We start from the raw sequence: 18,555 nt of genomic DNA on the forward strand, positions 1-18,555 counted from the left end.
TTGGCATCAAAAACGGCCAAAAACATTACAGCCGGACTCACACGTGCGTACGTCTCTCTGTTAACGTCACACGTAAACTGCATGTTCACTTGCGTTGCATGCGCTCAACATGCATTCGCGAAGACTGGTCGCAAAGAGTCGGCGATTTTCTCTCTCTAACTCTCACCAAGGCTAAATTTTGACTCTCTCTCTTTTTTCTCTCTCTTCTCACCAAGGGCAAAAATAGCATTCCTCTCTCTCTCTCTCACGACTCTCTCTCTCTTCTCACCAAGGACAAAGAGAGACATTCCTCTCCCTGTGTCTCGACTTTCTCTCTCTTCTCACTAAGGACTCACGACTTTCTCTCTCTTCTCACCAAGGACAAAGAGAGACATTCCTCTCTCTTCAACGAGGTGAAAAAAATATCATTTCTCTCTCTTCATCACCAACAGCAAAAAATGATATCCTTCTCTCTCCTCACCCAGAGCAGAAAATATAGGGTATGATTTGGCTCAATATTGCAATTTTAAACGCTAAGACTTTGTTGCAAGAAGTAATTTTATTGTAAGGAATTCTTAAGAATCCATTTTCATCTCTACTAAAAAAATTTCTGATTCTGAAAATAGATCAAATCAAGCGGATCAATACACATGAAAATCTTCATGGATGATCCAGATAATAGGTTGCCGGTTGCACTATTTTAAAAAATTTATTTATATCTATATATCTCGATATCGACGTGATCAGATAGATGGTTTTCCAATGTCAAAATAGCCTATCACGACGGATTTCTAAAGTACAACTTAATTTTACAATTTAAGATATGTAAACTTTTTCTAAAAATATATCATTAGTCTCATTCTTCCTCGGTCTCTCTCTTCCACCCCTTCTCCCACATTTGAGATGCAATTTTGTTTGATGTGATTTCGAGAAGACACGCTCTTCTCACACTAGGAAACATGTGAGATGCCCTTCTGATGACATTGTAAGATACGCTCTTCTCTAACAATGAAAGCAAAACCATCTCTCAACAACACTTAAGTTTACCTTACTTATGAAAACATGCCTCACCCTTCTCTTCTCTCTAAACAATTGAAGATAATAATCATAGGCATTTTATAGTGGCATGAAATCAATGGTGTCCTCAAATTGTATAGACTCGAATTTTAGAGTCAGGATCTAACTGCGTCATCATCATCGATAAAGCTTTTTTCCAACTAATTGAGGTCGGTTATATAAATCCTGATCCCTCATTCTGTTCTATCAAATGTCATGTCCTCGGCCAAAAGTCTTCATATTTTTTTTCGTTACTTCTAACCATATTTTTTTGGGACTATTCCTTGTCATTTTTAACCTTTCACTGGAACTTAGTTTTAAGAATTATGATGAATTTTGACAAAATTTTATGTTGGTTGCCTACTTAACACAATCCAACTCCTTTACCTAAGCATGGGATGGGTTAAGGAAAACTTTAAAGTCTTCACCTTTCTTAGACCAATCAAGATCTAATTGCCTATAAATTCAAGATACTATCCTCATTTTGGTGTCAAGGAACTCAAAATCATCGGTCCGACTTTGGAATTGCCCAAATTGGACCAAATCGGGAGGCAGACAAACTTCAGGCCTAGAAACCCCAAGATCGTCTTAGTCATCCCATTTTTTATGTTTTGAAAACTCCCTTGCTAAATATTGCTCGATCTTAGTCAGGGTTTGCTTGCATCGGACAAAGGAATCGGAATCAAGCCCCTCTTGACTCGAAGCCTGATTATGATTTTTCATTCCCAGTTAATGAAATGTGTCTTTACTTATGGGTTCTAAGTATTAAATCATTCCCTCAAATTTCTAGCTTAATTAGACAACTTAAATGTCCATAATTATGATGATGAGAAAAATCACTGAGTTATTGTGAAGGATAGGTCTGATATTTACATGGAATTTCAGGGGTGTTTTTGTCTGTTCACTGAGGTTAAAGGTTTGTTCTGATATTTCATGAAAACATCAGTGGTGTTTCAGTCAGCGAAGACGCCAAAATTTGAAACCCCGTAATAACCGAACAATCCATCGCCGATTCTTGCAAAAACTCGCTTAAAAGCCGGTTACTCCCCCTCTCTCTCTCTCTACATATGCCTCACTGGTTCTTTCTCTCTCATCAAATTCCTCTTTATTTCTCCATTTTTTTCTACAATTTGTGGTAGAAGGGAATTGAAAGACCATCATTTGCTTTATTTCATCTCATATTTTCTCTCTCTAAGTTAAAGCTGGTTTCTGTAACGGCTCTCTGAATGCAAGGTACTGTAGTGTCTTTGTAGTTTTTCTCTATCTAAATTTTTTCTTGAAGGAGTAGATCGCAGTTTCCAGTTTATTATTGTACTCTGTAACTGATGATTGCACTGAAAAATGCTAGAATTGTCAGTTGAAGCTTCTACTTCCCTCATGAATGAGTTGGATATGAAGAAAAGCTTGTAATTTTAGGGTTATTGAGGAAATATTTCAGATTTGAAGCTGTTATAGATTGTTTTGTGGTTTTTTGGGTTTAATGGGGTGTGTATATTCAAAGAGTTGTATAGGGCAAGAACCCTCTTCTCCTAGTGTTTACAATTCCAAAGACTATGGGGTTGATAGAGCAATTGGGGTTACTTTTTTATCTCCTAGTTCTTCGAGTGTAGAAGGAGAACAAGCTAATCAATTGAACCAGTTGAGCATGAATAGGGAATCAGATATTGGCATTAATAGACTTTCCAGGGTTTCTTCACAGTTTCTACCCGCTGATGGTTCCCGAACTGTTAAGGTCCCTGACGGTGGTTTTGAATTGAAGTACTCATATTTGTCACAGAGAGGATTTTATCCTGAAGCCCTAGATAAGGCCAATCAGGATAGCTTTTGCATACACGCCCCATTTGGTACAAACCCAAATGACCATTTTTTCGGTGTTTTTGATGGCCATGGGGAATTTGGGGCGGAGTGTTCGCAATTTGTTAAGAGAAAATTATGCGAAAATTTGCTTGGAGATAGTTGGTTCAGGACTGAACCCATTAGAGCTTGCCATGTTACTTTCTTGAACACAAATTTACAGTTACATTCTGACAGTTTGGATGATAGCATGAGTGGAACCACTGCAATCACTGTTTTAGTTAGGGGAAGCAAGCTTTATGTTGCAAATACAGGTGATTCTAGGGCAGTTATTGCTGTTAAAAGAGGGAAGGATTTAGTGGCAGTAGACCTTTCGATTGATCAAACACCATTTAGGGTAGATGAGTTTGAAAGAGTGAGAAATTGTGGGGCTAGGGTTCTCACATTGGACCAAATTGAAGGTCTCAAGAACCCTAATATACAGTGTTGGGGCACTGAGGAAAGCGATGATGGGGATCCTCCGAGGCTATGGGTTCAGAATGGGATGTATCCTGGTACTGCTTTTTCCAGGAGTATAGGGGATTCTATAGCTGAGAGCATCGGGGTTGTTGCAACGCCAGAGATTGCAGTTTTGGAGCTCACACCTGACCACCCGTTCTTTGTGATTGCAAGTGATGGGGTCTTTGAATTTCTATCCAGCCAGACTGTGGTTGACATGGTGAGTGCAAAACCCCTGTCTCACTAATATCTCTCTCTTTTTTCTAGTCTTTATTTTCTTGGTAAATGTTGGATTTTGCATATTTAATGGTTGATATTTCTCATAGACAATGCGTTCCGTTGGTAGGTGAGTTGAAGTTTATTTTTACGAGAGGGATGCTTTTTTTATATTCAAGGAACTGCCAAAATAGTGTTTATTAGGAGCATTTGTGTTTTAAGTTTGGAATTGTGTCATTTTGATGTATGATGTTTCTTGTTTACTCAACACGACATTTTTAATGTGGGGGTAACCCCATTAAGCACCAAGTAGTGGTTACCTTTCTCAACTAGTGGATAACGTTTGAAGGGTTGAAGGACCGTCAAAAGGAACTTTTGGAGGATTCCATATGATAATAAATAGAAGCTTGGGATTTATGAACACGATAGTTTCTGATTGTTGATTGATGTGCACAAAGCCTATTGTACCAAGAGCTATGAATATCATTATATGTGCTTTGCATCCCAAATACATTCCTTGAAAAAATGCTTGCGACCAATCTGTAGTACAGTTCACTTACATGTTTGGTCGGTGTGGTGATTCATTTGAGTTTGGGTGATGCTGTCAACATATCATTTAATAAGTTTTTTCATGCTTGTTTGAGTCATGGGTGACTTGCCCGATTGTGATGGTTTAGCTATATAATATGTTTGAGTCATTTGATTTCAATAGGTTTGCCTACTTGATAAACTGAATTTTTTTTTAGTGGTTTAATTTATATAAGGGCCTTTATGGCTGATTTCTTTTGACAAAATCATTGCACTTGGGAGAAATTTGAGTAAGTAATATCAATCCACACTCTATGCGTTGATGCAAAATGGATGCTCAAACCTTGCAATTTACTAGTGTTATTGCTAGCCGTCTCCATGAATTACATCTAAGATTAAAGTGTTTGCTAACAACAATGTGTTGTATGTTTATTTGAAGCTATCATTAGGGACGTAGCAGTTATTGCATTGTGTACACATGTTTGTGTCGAAAGGAAGGTGGGGCTATTTATAGATTCCGGTCTCAACATCAGTATATATTCTTTAGATGTTCACATGGAGTCTTATTAACGCCCCATTTCATTCTTTCTTGACATGGGCCATTTAAGTGTTGAGCTTAGTTTCAATGAAGTTCTTCACAAGAAAGTTGGATGGGCAATGCTATAAAAGAGCAAGCTGACTTGGGATTCTGTTCCTTGTCTGGATGGACTATCCTGAGTATCATCAGGAATTCAAAATAAAAAGTGAATGGCAATTTTGGGGTAGGATAGATGACATGAGGCTTTGGATTGAAGTCTGGCATGAAAATAAGTTAGGCATTCAATGAATTGGCAGCTGGAGGGTTTCGCACGAGGTTGAGTGGGGATTCTTGGTGTGATGTTTTAACTGATATTAATGTTTTAAACACCGGAACGCTGTCCTCTCTTACAAAATTACCTTACTAGTGTGGTTTTCAAGAAGTACATACATAGCCTTGCAATGATTCTTTAATTTGACATCGTATTGCTTCCTGATTCCTATTTCACATTGTGGATTTAATGCATTTAGTTGTTGCTATGAACCTTAAAGGGCATAGTGTGATCTTTTGTGCGAATTTCACAAACTCACAATGCATCAAACAACTAGTGGTAACCACCTACTTTTATGTCTTAGGTACAGTTTGAATGTACCCAAAATATGCTGGTTTTTTTGGAGGATGATTGAATTAAATTTTCTGAAGGGCCTATACATGTTTGGATGTCGTGAGGTTTTTTTTATGAAAATTTAAAAAGCTGTCAATTTTATGGAGAAATTGGCATCTAAAAGAATTCTAGTCGAACTCAAAGTGTTTTTGCTCACCGTGTTCTTTGGGCTTCAACTTATTGGAAACTATCTCTCTCCTAGCCCTTCCTCTCCCAACACCCCCACCAGCACGTTTCCTATGCCCCTGCAACTCTGAGCATGTTAAACCTCTCTCTCTCTCTCTCTCTCTTCTCCTACAATAAGCACACCTCTCTACCTACAACAAGCAAACATCTCTGCCTAAAACCCAACAATGGAGCTCCCTCTCTCCAGTGCTCCAACATTTATCTCTAAGAATATTAAAAGCCTCTTTCAACTTTTGAGTTTCTTTTATTTGTAAAATAGGCCCAGGGTTCTTCTACCTCCAAACCAGGGCTTTGTTTGTCTATGAAAAATTTGACCCCCTTTGTGTCCTCCTCTCTCCAAGAGAAAGGGCTGAAATTGATGGGGTTGTTGTCTCTCAGTACACTAACGTTTGGAGGGTTCTAGAATCTATTCTCACCATGGAACAAGGAATTTGGGCTCTTTCTCATTTTCTTGTGCAGGTCAGAGCAACATGCTAGGGGTCTAATATGCCCCATTTTTAGAGCTCAATTTGCAATGAAGAAGCTCAGGTTGCAGGTTCTGCAATGATTGTGGCCTTTCTTTCTCTAAAACCATCTCAAAAAACCATCTCAAAAGCCAAGCCCTTCTCTCTCTCTCTTCTCCTCTCTCCAAGAGAAAGGGCTGAAATTGATGGGGTTGTTGTCTCTCAGTACACTAACGTTTGGAGGGTTCTAGAATCTATTCTCACCATGGAACAAGGAATTTGGACTCTTTCTCATTTTCTTGTGCAGGTCAGAGCAACATGCTAGGGGTTTAATATGCCCCATTTTTAGAGCTCAATTTGCAATGAAGAAGCTCAGGTTGCAGGTTCTGCAATGATTGTGGCCTTTCTTTCTCTAAAACCATCTCAAAAGCCAAGCCCTTCTCTCTCTCTCTTCTCCTCTCTCCAAGAGAAAGGGCTGAAATTGATGGGGTTGTTGTCTCTCAGTACACTAACGTTTGGAGGGTTCTAGAATCTATTCTCACCATGGAACAAGGAATTTGGACTCTTTCTCATTTTCTTGTGCAGGTCAGAGCAACATGCTAGGGGTTTAATATGCCCCATTTTTAGAGCTCAATTTGCAATGAAGAAGCTCCGGTTGCAGGTTCTGCAAAGATTGCGGCCTTTCTTTCTCTAAAACCATCTCAAAAGCCAAGCCCTTCTCTCTCCCTCTTCTGCTTCCTTCTTAGGCCATCCTCTGAAATCCTCAATTTCTAGGGTAGTTTTTCTCTCTACCTTGCAACTCTTTGAGATTGTTCCCTGTTTGGTTCTTTGGCAGCTCCAATCTTCCATTCCTGTGTTTCTTTCTCTTGTCTCACGGAGAGGAAATCCATAAAACCAAGATTTGATTAAATGGACATTTTAGGCGTAATGGTCTTTACTTTCAAGCAGGTTTCTTTGGGTTTTATTGTTCTGTTGATTTTGGTGTTTCGGGTGGGAGTTTTTCTGGGATATTTTGAGTTGTTTAGGTTTTAGTGAGAGAAAGTTGTATGGAAGAATGGAGCTTTTGACTATTTTCTTCGTTTTTTGTTTTGATTGGGGGATTGGGGGGGGGGGGAGGGCAGGCAGAAAAAGCTTTTGGAATGGCCAAACAACTTTGGAAGGGCATCCAAACTTGCTATTGGTGAATCTTATATATTAAGATTCTTTGCATTGCGGCAATATCGTCGTCCTAACCAGATGTTTATGTCTAACACTTCAAACTTCAATTTACAAACCTCTCCATGATCATTAGAACCTTCATGCAGCCACTTCAAGTGAGCCTTGCATTGCTATGAAATTTGTGAACCTACTCATGTGGGAGTCCTAAAAAATGCTATGTGCCTATGATCGCCACCAGATATATGGTTTGTTGGTAACACTTGCTGCTACCTTTGGCTGGTCCGAAGAATGTGAAAGCACTTCTCCATTTCATGATGAGTCTGGCATGCCTAAATTTGTCCATCAACAGCATTTTCTTCGAACATTGTTACCTGTATCTCCTCCATCATTAAGTAGAGCAATAAAATTCCCACTTGCAATTTTCTTCTTATGGTAATGATAGTATGAATGAGAATTGTGATTGAAATTGTGCTGGAAATGCATTTTACTAAAGAATGAGCTCACCCCATCAATCCATTATTTTTTTCCTGACAAGGTACTCGTTTTTACTGCATTTGAAGATGATATGTGAAATAAATACAATACAAATTGAGTACTATTTGAGTGGCAACCAAATCCCATATTCCCAACGATATGAGATATCTTGGAATGGGCAAGGTTGTCATTTGCGGAAATACGCATTTTTATGAACAAGGACAACACAATGTCTCATATGGCTGGGACATCATTAGAATCTCCATAAAATTCTCCTAATTCTCCTTCAATGTTGTTTGGTAAGTTGCTAACTACTTACCTGTAAAAGTATGTTTGCCTTACTAACCCAATGGGCTAGAAAGAGACTCCAAAATACCCTTAGTCCACTAACAAGGTCTTGAACTACTGCATTCATACATCTTGGCCCTAGTTTGTCCTACATATCTTAAGGTTGTTAAGGTCGTTCTGCATTAATTTGTCGAACCCTTTTGCCCTGGACTTTATGTTGAGCTACAGTCCCAGTTGAGATTCCTTTTTTTTTTTTTTTTTTAATTTTTGTGTGATAGTTTTGAGTTAAGCTTTCTATACATAAAGTAATGCAAAACTATGCATCGAAGTTGCTTTCTGCATGCTTCTTATTCCTCTTTTGATAAAAATCTTTCATTCTCATTAGACAGCATAACTTCAGTTCTCTTCTATACTTGCTTCTTATTTGGTTAAATATTGTGAGCTGCTCTTTATGATCATGCTGATTTCTCCTTTTCTATTTTTGGGCTTATCCTACTGAGAGAGATCTTGCACATGTAGCAATAGTCCCCATTTGCTCAATAAGGATCTTTCCTTGATTGAGGAACTATTATTAATCGAAATCCCATGTTTTAGAGACCTTCTTGCTGAGTGCTAGTGCTTAGTGTTGGTATCTGGCAGAAAGAGTATTTGATCAACGAATGGGTTCGTTGAACTCATGTGGCATCTTATTTTGTTACTGTTAGACCTCTTTTAGAATTTCGTAGTGAGCTCATATGACATATGACAGTTTTCTAACTGGTTTATTGCAGTTGAGCAATAAGGATCTTGCAATTTATAAATAGATATCTTTTTACTGTAGAAAAGAAAGGAGTGTCTGAACTTGATATTTGTCTAAGCTTTCCCCTAATCTATGGAGAGGTTAAAAATTGTTTTTGTTGCTGATTTTCGGTTCGTTTTTGTGAGCTTGCCCATAAATATGGATTCATGCATACGTGTTTCTGCATCAGTGTATCTTGTTTGAATTAGTAAAATATATACATGTTATTGCATACTAATATAAGATTTCATTCCTTTTCCTCCATTGTATCTGTTTTTTGGATAAATATTGCCTATGTAGTTCAATTTGAGTTTGATTTCTCTAATTTTTCTCTGTTTTCTCCCAATTATTACTATTAAGAAAAATTACAGAAACACCAATTTATTATTTGGAATTTAAAAATGTCCCCCATATTTCATATTTAACAATCAAGTCCCACTTATGAGAGCATGAATGATTTTCTTTATTTTTCTATACATCGGATTAAACTCAAATTTGGCATGTGCATACTTCTCATCTCTTCATCATGCACTTGTAAAAAATACAAAAAAGTCAGTGGAAAGAAATAAGTTACTAAAATAGCCCTGAATCGTATATTGATATTTTTTATTATCAAATTAATTTTATTTATATTTTTTGTAGGTGTGTGATGGTGAGAAGTATGGGTACCCCAAATATAAGCCTAATATGACGTATTGAACAAAAACTAATATTACAATGCATTATATGCTTTCAAAAAGTGGGACTTGAGTATAAAATATGAAATTTAGGGGACTATTATCAAACTACGAAAATAAATTTTTTCTTTAAATATCCTTTATTATTCATTATTATTATTATTATTATCATCATCATCAAGATTATTATATTATTATTATATTTTATTTTATTTTGCAGTCTTTCTTCCATTTTCATGTCCTTTGTGCTGACCCCATTTACTGTCTTTGCATGCTGCTTTCAATCAATTTTCAGGTAGCCAAATTTAAGGATCCCCGAGATGCTTGTGCCGCTATTGTGGCTGAATCGTATCGGTTATGGTTACAGTATGAAACCCGCACCGATGACATCACCATTATTGTTGTCCATATTAATGGGCTAAATGATGTATGGCTTTCTTCTTTTGTTACTTTCCTTTTTCTTGTGGATGCTTGCTCTCAATGTGTTCAATTCAACAAAACTAACTTGTGGTCTTTTTTAGACTTGTTAAGTGACCTTTTTGTGGTCTTTTGTCAGGTGATTTCAGTTCAAGAATCCCCCAATACTGGCTTAAACGCTATGGAACAAATTATAGAGGTCAATCCTGGGTCTGAATCACCATCTTTAGGTTGGAATTCTAGGAATAATCGAGCAAGGCATGATGTATCAAGGGCACGCCTCAGAGCCATTGAGTCTTCTTTGGAGAATGGACATGTTTGGAACCCGCCTACTTTTTCACATAGGAAGACCTGGGAAGAAGAAGTAATTCTCTCCCTATTTCTTCTATCTCCCCTGCTTATACATATTGAGATATATTTGTCAATTAACACTGTTATGTGTTAATATAAACAATTTTAATTCTGAAGTGTTAGTTGCTACATTTTTGCTTCATGGGAACTTAGACAAGTTGTACATCATTTGCTGGATGGTTGCTTATTCACACAGTTGCATGAAATTTGTCAGGCCCACATCGAGAGGGCATTGCATGACCATTTTCTATTCAGAAAACTGAATGATTCTCAACGTCATGTTTTGTTGGAATGCATGCAAAAAATTGACGTCCAACCAGGAGAAGTGGTTGTGGAACAGGTTATTCTTTTTGTGATTTTAATGTCCATTAATATCAGGATATTGAGCACAATAGTTACTCCTTGAATGTATGGATACAGGCTATAATTTCTTTATAAGATTGCTTTTTGTAAATTCTGACTACTGCAGGGGGGAGAGGGTGATTGCTTTTATGTTGTTGGTAGTGGGGAATTTGAGGTCCTAGCTTCTCAGGTTGGCATCCATTTCTTTACTCTTACTTCCATGTTATTTATTTAAGTACACTTTATTCTAATGGACTACTGAAGCCAAGTCAATTGGGATCATGACTGCAAATCAAATGGCTGTTGTGGAGAGAATGGAACCTGCCAGAACAAGACATGACCCAATTGTGCATCTCACTCTCTCTCCACCACCATCAATTGATTAGATGGTCATGACCGGATATATTATGGTTTTGCAGAGTTTGATTATAATATACTTTCCTTGTATGTTTGTTTTCAGCCTCTTCAATCTGTAGGGTGTTTGAGAAAACTGCTTTGTAGGGATGATTCTGCTATTTTTCAGGGCCTGATTTTATGTGTTTTTTGGTGACCGCGGTTTTCGACTCTTGAACTAAACCACTTTCTTATTTTCTTTAAAGCCGGGCATGCATCCTGTCAGAAATTATCTTTTCTATAGATTCATATAAAATTATCGGAAATAATGATATTCGATTTATATAACTGACAGGATGACAAAGCAGAAGAGAAAGATATGGGTAGGGTTTTGCATCGGTATACGTCTGAAAAGTTGTCATGCTTCGGAGAATTAGCACTGATGTGAGATGGTTTCGATCTACATTTTTTATGCTACATTCTATATTGGATTATGTCTTCCAATTCTTAATGTAGATTTCTCTGGGTTTTTCTGGGAAGCAGGTATAACAAACCACTTCAGGCATCTGTTCGTGCAGTGACAGCTGGGACTCTCTGGGCTCTGAAGAGAGAAGATTTTCGTGGAATCCTTGTGTCTGAGTTTTCAAAATTATCTTCATTAAAGTTGTTAAGGTCAGTAGATATGTTTTCAAGGCTCTCGGTCTTGCAGTTGAGCAACATTGGAGACGCGCTTTCGGAAGTTTCTTTCTCGGATGGACAGGCCATAGTTGATAGGGTATGAGACTGTTGTGCATAAGCTTTTCTTTTCTTGAGAAATTAGAAATGGGAAAGTAGGCTATAATCCAATGGACTGTGGACAAAACAGGTGATGAGGGAAAGTAAGACCCACAAGCTCATGACATGGCCCCTATGGTGGTTTCTACTCTTTGTTCATCGCTATCTATCATTTCAATAGATGCTGATGACCCAGTGGACTGGTTTTTTCTGGAATTCATTCGATTATTCTATATCTTCCCAATGGAAAAATGCTATTATTTCACTTGTTTGGAATTTTGGTTACTGATTGTATGTTTAGTATAGATTTCTTTTTTCTGTTATCATGCTTGTTCCTCTGGTTGTTTCTTGCTCTTAGTTTATCCATATGATTTTGTGTGGTTTATCTACTGGACTTGGAATCTGCCTTTTTGCAGAGTGTGGGTCTCTCTGCATTGTACTTCATTAAAGAGGGGCAGGTGAGGTTGACTTATGATGCAAACCTTATGACAAATCCCCATGTCTACAGTCTTCATCACGAACAAAATCAGAGTGATCACGAATGCTCAATAGTGAAGAAAGAGGGGAGTTATTTTGGGGAGTGGGCACTTCTTGGTGAACATGTTGACTCCTTAAGTGCCGTTGCCATTGGTAATGTGGTCTGTGCAATGATTACTAAGGAGAAATTCCATTCGTCAGTGGGCGTTCTCCCAAAGCTTTTTCAGGATAGCGGCAAGTATGTGAACTTTTTAGCTTCATGCACACCCACACATATGCCCGCTCACACTCATACACATATACTTTTTTGTCCTAGTTTGAAGTTTTCAATGTTGTCTGTCACACCAGTTTAACAGGGTTTCTATTATCAGAGTTTGAAGCTTCATACAGATACTTCAGCGACACCCCATTTGTCTGATACTGAATTACTTTTCTGAGAGCAGGTTGAAAGATCATTCTTTGGCTACGGAAAACGTACAAAGTGCTGATGTTAATGCTGAAAGTCTATCCAAAGTTCAGCTTTCTGATTTGGTAAGGACTGTTCATTGTTTTGGTATGTCTATTTATTAGTTTCCAATTTATTCTGTTGCGGATTAATGTGCTTCGTTTACCTGCTTGCACAATTTGTGTCCAGGAGTGCCAATCTGTTGTATATTCAACTGACTGTAGTGAGATTGTACTTGTTCGTCGAAAAGGCTCAGGTAGTTATCAGATATATTGTGATTGTGACAAATAATGCATTAAATTTAAAGGGAAAAAATAACATGGGAAGTGTCTTTCCCGAAAAAGTAGATTAGAAACTTTGAACTTATAACGGTGTGGACATTTTCTGTTGAAAACAGTAAAATAGATTGAATGAATTTGTTGGGAACTCAAGTGCCCTATAATCCTGACTATTGAAAAACCATATTTCATTGTGTGATCACAATCCATTGCCATGGTGGATGGTGATTGAGAGAGTGTCCACCAGAACAGGCCAGGACTCCAATGGTATGTCCTACTCTCTCTCACACCCTCTCTCTCTCTATATATATACACACGGTTCACCATTTCATTGGATGGAGATGGCCCAATGGATTATGGTTTTTCCCATCGTCCATTGAATATGGTACACTTTACCCTTGTTGGTGTAATACCTCTTCAAGTTTTTCCATTTGTATTATTGATGTTCTGTTTCCCGATTGTCAACCAGAGAACCTACTGAGCTTGAAGAGGTTTTCAAAGCAGAGAATAAGGCGACTTGGAAGGGAAGCACAAGTCTTGAAGGAAAAGGACCTAATGAAAAGCTTGAGTCATTCAGCTTGTGTGCCACAAGTTCTATGCACATGTGCTGATCATGCATATGTTGGTGTGTTGCTAAATATTTCCCTAACTTGTTCGCTTTCTTCAATACTCCATACACCCCTTGATGAACCATCGGCTCGTTTTTGCGCTGCTTCCATTGTTGTTGGTTTGGAGCAGCTACACAAGGTATGCAGTCCCAGATTATCTTCTTTTTGGAAAGTAACAAGACAGTGCCTAGGCAACCTGCTTAAGTCAGTCAGGAGCCCAGAATCTTGGAATTTCAAATTAGTGTCTGGATGGGTCAAATTTTTCATAATTGACTTTTTGACCGTATCTATTCAACACTTGGTGCTAATGCACCCTTTTTTGTTTGGTATTTTAAATACCGCACAGAGATAGCAGTTATCTAAAAAAAAGTGGCAGCCCTGATTGAAGTTCTAGGTTTCTGGAGCACTTAATTTTTTTTCTTATTTTGTCAGGGGTTAAACACACTGTTTTGGTATCCCTTGTCATCTATTTTAATCCTTTCTTGGATGCTAGATTAAACTTGATTTTGCTTTAGAGTGTTTTATTTGACTAACGTTGTGTTTATGATCTCAGAATGGCATCCTTTACAGGGGGGTCTCACCGGATGTCCTAATGCTTGACCAGACAGGTCATATTCAGGTTGGTTTCGAAATATGTGCACTTATGTGTCTTTTCTCTGTTTGTATTTATTTATTATTTATTTTGAATGTGTTGACTTATCCTGGTTATATGGAGTTTTTTTTTTTTTTTGTTATTTGGAGTTTCTTTGTTATATGGTGTTTTTTGTTCCCTCATGGTGTTCTGGAATCTAGGGCTCTTATTAAATGGTCCATGCTAATAGAAAAATTATTTGGGCATACTGATGGATGTTGGGGCAATGTTACAACATGCGGTTCCTAATGCATATTTTTTCATGTTGTAGTTTGTTGACTTTCGATTTGGGAAAAGACAATCCAAAGAAAGAACCTTCACGATATGTGGAATGGCAGATTCTTTGGCTCCAGAAATAGTTCAAGGGAAAGGCCATGGTTTCCCTGCGGACTGGTAATCTTGTATTCCAGTTAACAAAATATATCTAAAGCAACTTATGATTATGTGCAAGTCCAAATTTATTTCTTATATTATTAATTCTTTTTTATGGCTTTATTATTAAGTTCCCATCTTGTGAAGAAACCATTTGTATATTATGATACTATTAAATTTGCTCTTTCTTCTCTTTTGGTTGGCTTATTGTCTAATATGTGAAAGCTAATGGGAATTAATATGCATGCTAAAAGTTGTTTCTTTGTAGATTGAAGTAAAATTGCAAATGATCATTTTGCAATTGTGATTGTCATTTTATTGGAAACTTGTGCAACTTTGTGCTTTTAAAACCTTTTAATGCATTGAGCTCTTCTGTTGAAGAAGCCGACATGATATTTTGGGAAATTTCTTAGCTACTAAATTTTGAAGAGAAACTCCACTGACACCCACTTGAAAACACCTTGGAACTTTCCTTATGCTCATCTTGCTGCAAATATCCTTAAATGTTTTGTAGTTTAAGTGCTTTGAAAGGCTGTGAGGAGATTGAAATTAGTTGTATTTTTGTTCTGATGTGACCGATTTAATTTTATATTTTATATTTCTCCTGGGAAATATGCATGGCAGCTACGGACTTTATAACTTGAACAGTTGCATTCGAGTTATGGCTACTATAATTTATCGGGGTTGCCAATGCTAGGTATCGCATTTTGTTGCTTTGGGCTTTGCATTCATCAAGTGAGGTGTCTTTATGCTTATTTTAACTTGAAGTTCACTGGCTATTATGATCTCTCATGTGAAAAACTATTCAGGGCATAGTACGGTTGCATCTTTGTATCTCAAATCCTAGCACCCTCATATTTTAAATAGTATTTATTGTGTTATCTCTCAAGTTTAGTAACAATAGGATTAGAGACGAGGAAGTAGTTAAGATTGACGGTCAGGAAATACCAAAAAGACCTCACTTTTGACTATAGTTGATCTCCTCTGTGGGACATTGAGCACGGACACTGGACGTATGTGCACCATACACGCTGTATATGTATGGTATACATTCCCTAACCAGTATCTCCTGGACAATCTTGAAATGTCTCCTTGACAATCTTGAAATGCCAATTAAATGATTTTGTGCATTCCTGCTTAAACATTCTTTGGTTGCTTTGCTCCTTTGAACGCGTTCTCTGATTGTTATCATGGAATTTTATGGCATGGGTTTTTAATTTAGGTGGGCCTTGGGTGTCTTGATTTATTTCATGCTGCAAGCCGAAATGCCATTTGGTTCGTGGAGAGAGAGTGAGCTGGATACATTTGCAAAGATTGCTAAAGGGCAGCTCGCTCTTCCCCAAACCTTCAGCCCTGAGGTGGTTGACATCATCCACAAGGTTCTATGTGATTTCGGATTTCTGTTATTTCTTTTGTAGTTGTTTTTCCTGCCAATCTATACTTGGTTGTATGCGAGTTCGGCTAATGAAAATGCCAGGTTTCAAGTGTTCAGATTGCCACAAATTTTTGTTTCACGAATAACTTATTTTAACCATGAATTGCTGATGCTTAAAGAAATGCTAAAGGGGCTTTTTATTTACATGAATTGAAATTTTTACCAACTTTTGGCCAAGATTTAGTATCCATTTTTTGGTGGAAACCAAAATTTTTGTCTTACTCCATAACGGACCAAATTTGGATGTTGTTTTTCTTTCAAAATACTTAAATTTTTTCTAGTTGGTTCTTGGAAATTTGATTTTGAAAATTGCTTGAATTTCCATATTTAAAGATTTTTATTTCTGAGGATTGAATTTTTATGTATAAATTTGCTTGAAATCCAAAGGCCACCATGCAAATTCTTTCTAAAACCTGTGATTCTTCAAAACCTGGCAATCTGTTGGTTCTCTGCATATCTGGCTCCTCTTCTTGTCTTTTATGTACTTTATTTCTTCCAGTTACTGGATGTTGATGCAAGCACAAGACTTGGAAGTGACGGTGCAGATTCCATTAAGAGTCACAAATGGTTTGATGGTATTGGATGGAAAGGTATTACGGTTGGGGGCTCCCCTGTTCCTCAAGATATATTATCTAGAATTAAGCTGCATTTAGAGAATCATGTGGAAGAAACTTCTATGCCTCCACCTTCTTCCTCTCAAGATGATGAGCTTAACACTCCTGAATGGCTTGAAGATTGGTAGCACCTTCAGAAAATATTGGTTTCCTGCTTGTAAATATTTCAGCAGAAGCATGCGCCTTCTTGGGTGAAATCTGGTCCAATTTTCACTACGTAAGAGATGGCTCCCATGTTTTTCTATATGGGAGGTGGCTCTCATATTTTAAGTTCCATTATTGAATTCCAGCCAATTGACCGCGACCTGTCTGAAGGTCTCTCTCTCTCTCTCTCTCTCTCTCTCCCTGCCTCCCCTCCTAATTTTGATTTCAATCTGCGAATTCATGTTAGGAATTTGTAAACCACTCCTCATGTAGTGAACTTTATCGATATCCAACAAATTTTTTTGGATGCAAAGACCGGCAACTACTTTCAGTTTTTGCCTATGACAAATGCAAGGGTATCATTCAAAGCTTGGGCATTTTCATTGGGTACACACAGATCTAATTCAGGATTGTTGTCTACAAATAAATGTGCCGGTTCGTGCTCAACCTACATAGATATAAGTGGCATGTTTTTTTCACTCTGAATCCTGTTAAATATTGACTAATTCCCTTACCTGAAAATTATACGATGCGGAGGGCCAGGGGTAGCTTTTAGCGAAAATTTGGTTGATGGTCATGAAGATCACTACATGGGAAGTATGTTAAATTGTTGATGAAAAATCCTCTGTATTGTCAACTTCATTGACCGTGAAGAGCTTGAAGTTGGTCTTTGGATTTGTGCAGATGAAATGCTATAGGAGCACTTTTGAAAGTCTGTGTATATTATGTAGATTTTGACTGTGACCGCGTCATGCGTTGGTTCAATTATACAGTTCAGATTGCTGTCTAAAGCACATGTTTCATTCTTTTCATGTTCTAAATTGGTGTGTACATCTGTAGTTGGAAATATGTATGAACAGTTTTGCTTTTCTTTTCCTCTTCTAGTTCTACTTATTTGGCCTTTCATTTTGATTAGAAGGAATTTGTATGCATTGGAGTATTTCTTGAATTGTAGGTTATTCATGTTAATTTATTTGGTGCTGGTGTCCTTTGGATTAGTAGAGTTTTTTTTTTAGCTCATTGTTTTCTTCAGCTTCATCTCTCCCATATGCCCAGCTTCATCTCTCCAAAGGGCTTATTTGTTGGTAAATGTTCTGTCCAAACAGCGCCTAAGAATGTCGATGATTGCATGCTACTACTACGTTTTTTATCCTGAAATGCTGAGCTAGTGTTTGCATGGTAGTTCCGTTAGAACTCTCTCTCTCTCTCTAACCCACACACATGTATGCGCGTGCACGGAAACAGGTGCATGCGCGTACAGAGAAACATGCTCATTCTCTTCCCCCATGCCTATCTAACCCATCTTGAGATGGCTGTTTGGGTGCCAATATGATCCCTTTGTTATCAGCAGACAAGGGAGATTGCAAACGGTATTAAAGTGACACTCCCAATTAAGTCCTTAGTTTGGTGTTTTGGATGATGCCTTTTTGTGTTTAAGAAAGGGATACTCCCAAGGTTAAGATGTGTCAATGTTAAAATACATATAACAGTTCAACTATTTAACATTGGGTGTCGTTTCTATAAAGTTGCAACCTTAAACAATGTAATTACGGTGCACCTTTAAATTTAAATTTTAACATAACATGTAATTTTGGTGTACACAATTATTAGGATTATCTCAAAATCTATTTTTATATCTTACTATAAAATTTTAAAATCCAAAAATGGTTAAAATCAAGTAGATTTATAAACATATGAAAATTTTGAAAATGGACGGTCTAAATAATGTGTTGCAAGATGCATTATTTCTGAGATGCGAAATCTTTTTTTTATTTTTCAAATTCATATATCTCAATATTGAGATGATCAATTAGAGGGTTTTTCAACATTAAAATAACCTTTTCCGATGGATTTTTGAGGTGCATATGTAATTCTACATTTGAAGGTTGCAACCTTATATAAACCTTTTCCTTTAACATTTTATCATATCATTTGATTTAATTTATTTTGAAATACCATCAGAATATATACGAGTTAGAATAGTTGAAAAGGGTCATATTAAATTCTTGAAAAGTTAGGTGTATTTTGATAAATTCCTCTATTTAAAAATACCATTTTAACAGCACCACCAGAATGTG

The 18,555-nt window shown here is 37.2% G+C and overlaps 1 protein-coding gene across 2 annotated transcripts; it reads left to right on the plus strand.

Moving 5' to 3' along the window:
* The first annotated feature begins 1,997 nt into the window (after nt 1-1,997).
* LOC18426723 (protein phosphatase 2C and cyclic nucleotide-binding/kinase domain-containing protein) lies at nt 1,998-17,268 on the plus strand. Of its 2 annotated transcripts, XM_020662641.2 has the most exons (16): nt 2,051-2,268; nt 2,384-3,547; nt 9,552-9,683; nt 9,813-10,037; nt 10,239-10,364; nt 10,494-10,556; nt 11,055-11,143; nt 11,243-11,474; nt 11,890-12,188; nt 12,394-12,481; nt 12,585-12,651; nt 13,143-13,420; nt 13,835-13,900; nt 14,184-14,305; nt 15,507-15,663; nt 16,219-17,268. In XM_020662641.2, exons 2-16 carry the CDS (start codon nt 2,516-2,518, stop codon nt 16,459-16,461), a joined length of 3,219 nt encoding a protein of 1,072 aa, XP_020518300.1. In that variant the 5' UTR covers nt 2,051-2,268; nt 2,384-2,515; the 3' UTR covers nt 16,462-17,268. The 2 variants fall into 2 exon arrangements, with proteins under 2 accessions (XP_006833428.1, XP_020518300.1); XM_006833365.4 differs by having other exon boundaries at nt 1,998-3,547.
* The last annotated feature ends 1,287 nt before the right edge of the window (nt 17,269-18,555 follow it).

This window comes from Amborella trichopoda, chromosome 5, assembly GCF_054954075.1.
Source record: "Amborella trichopoda isolate Santa Cruz 75 chromosome 5, AtrichopodaSantaCruz75HAP2 v2.0, whole genome shotgun sequence".
Taxonomy (NCBI): Eukaryota; Viridiplantae; Streptophyta; class Magnoliopsida; order Amborellales; family Amborellaceae; genus Amborella; species Amborella trichopoda.

Excerpts from the sequence above, each read along its gene's own strand:
- LOC18426723 (XM_006833365.4), top strand. The coding sequence starts at position 2,516 with ATGGGGTGTGTATATTCAAAGAGTTGTATAGGGCAAGAACCCTCTTCT. Across the intron at positions 10,038-10,238 it reads GGAAGACCTGGGAAGAAGAA|GCCCACATCGAGAGGGCATT; the intron begins GTAATTCTCTCC and ends GAAATTTGTCAG. Across the intron at positions 10,365-10,493 it reads GAGAAGTGGTTGTGGAACAG|GGGGGAGAGGGTGATTGCTT; the intron begins GTTATTCTTTTT and ends TGACTACTGCAG.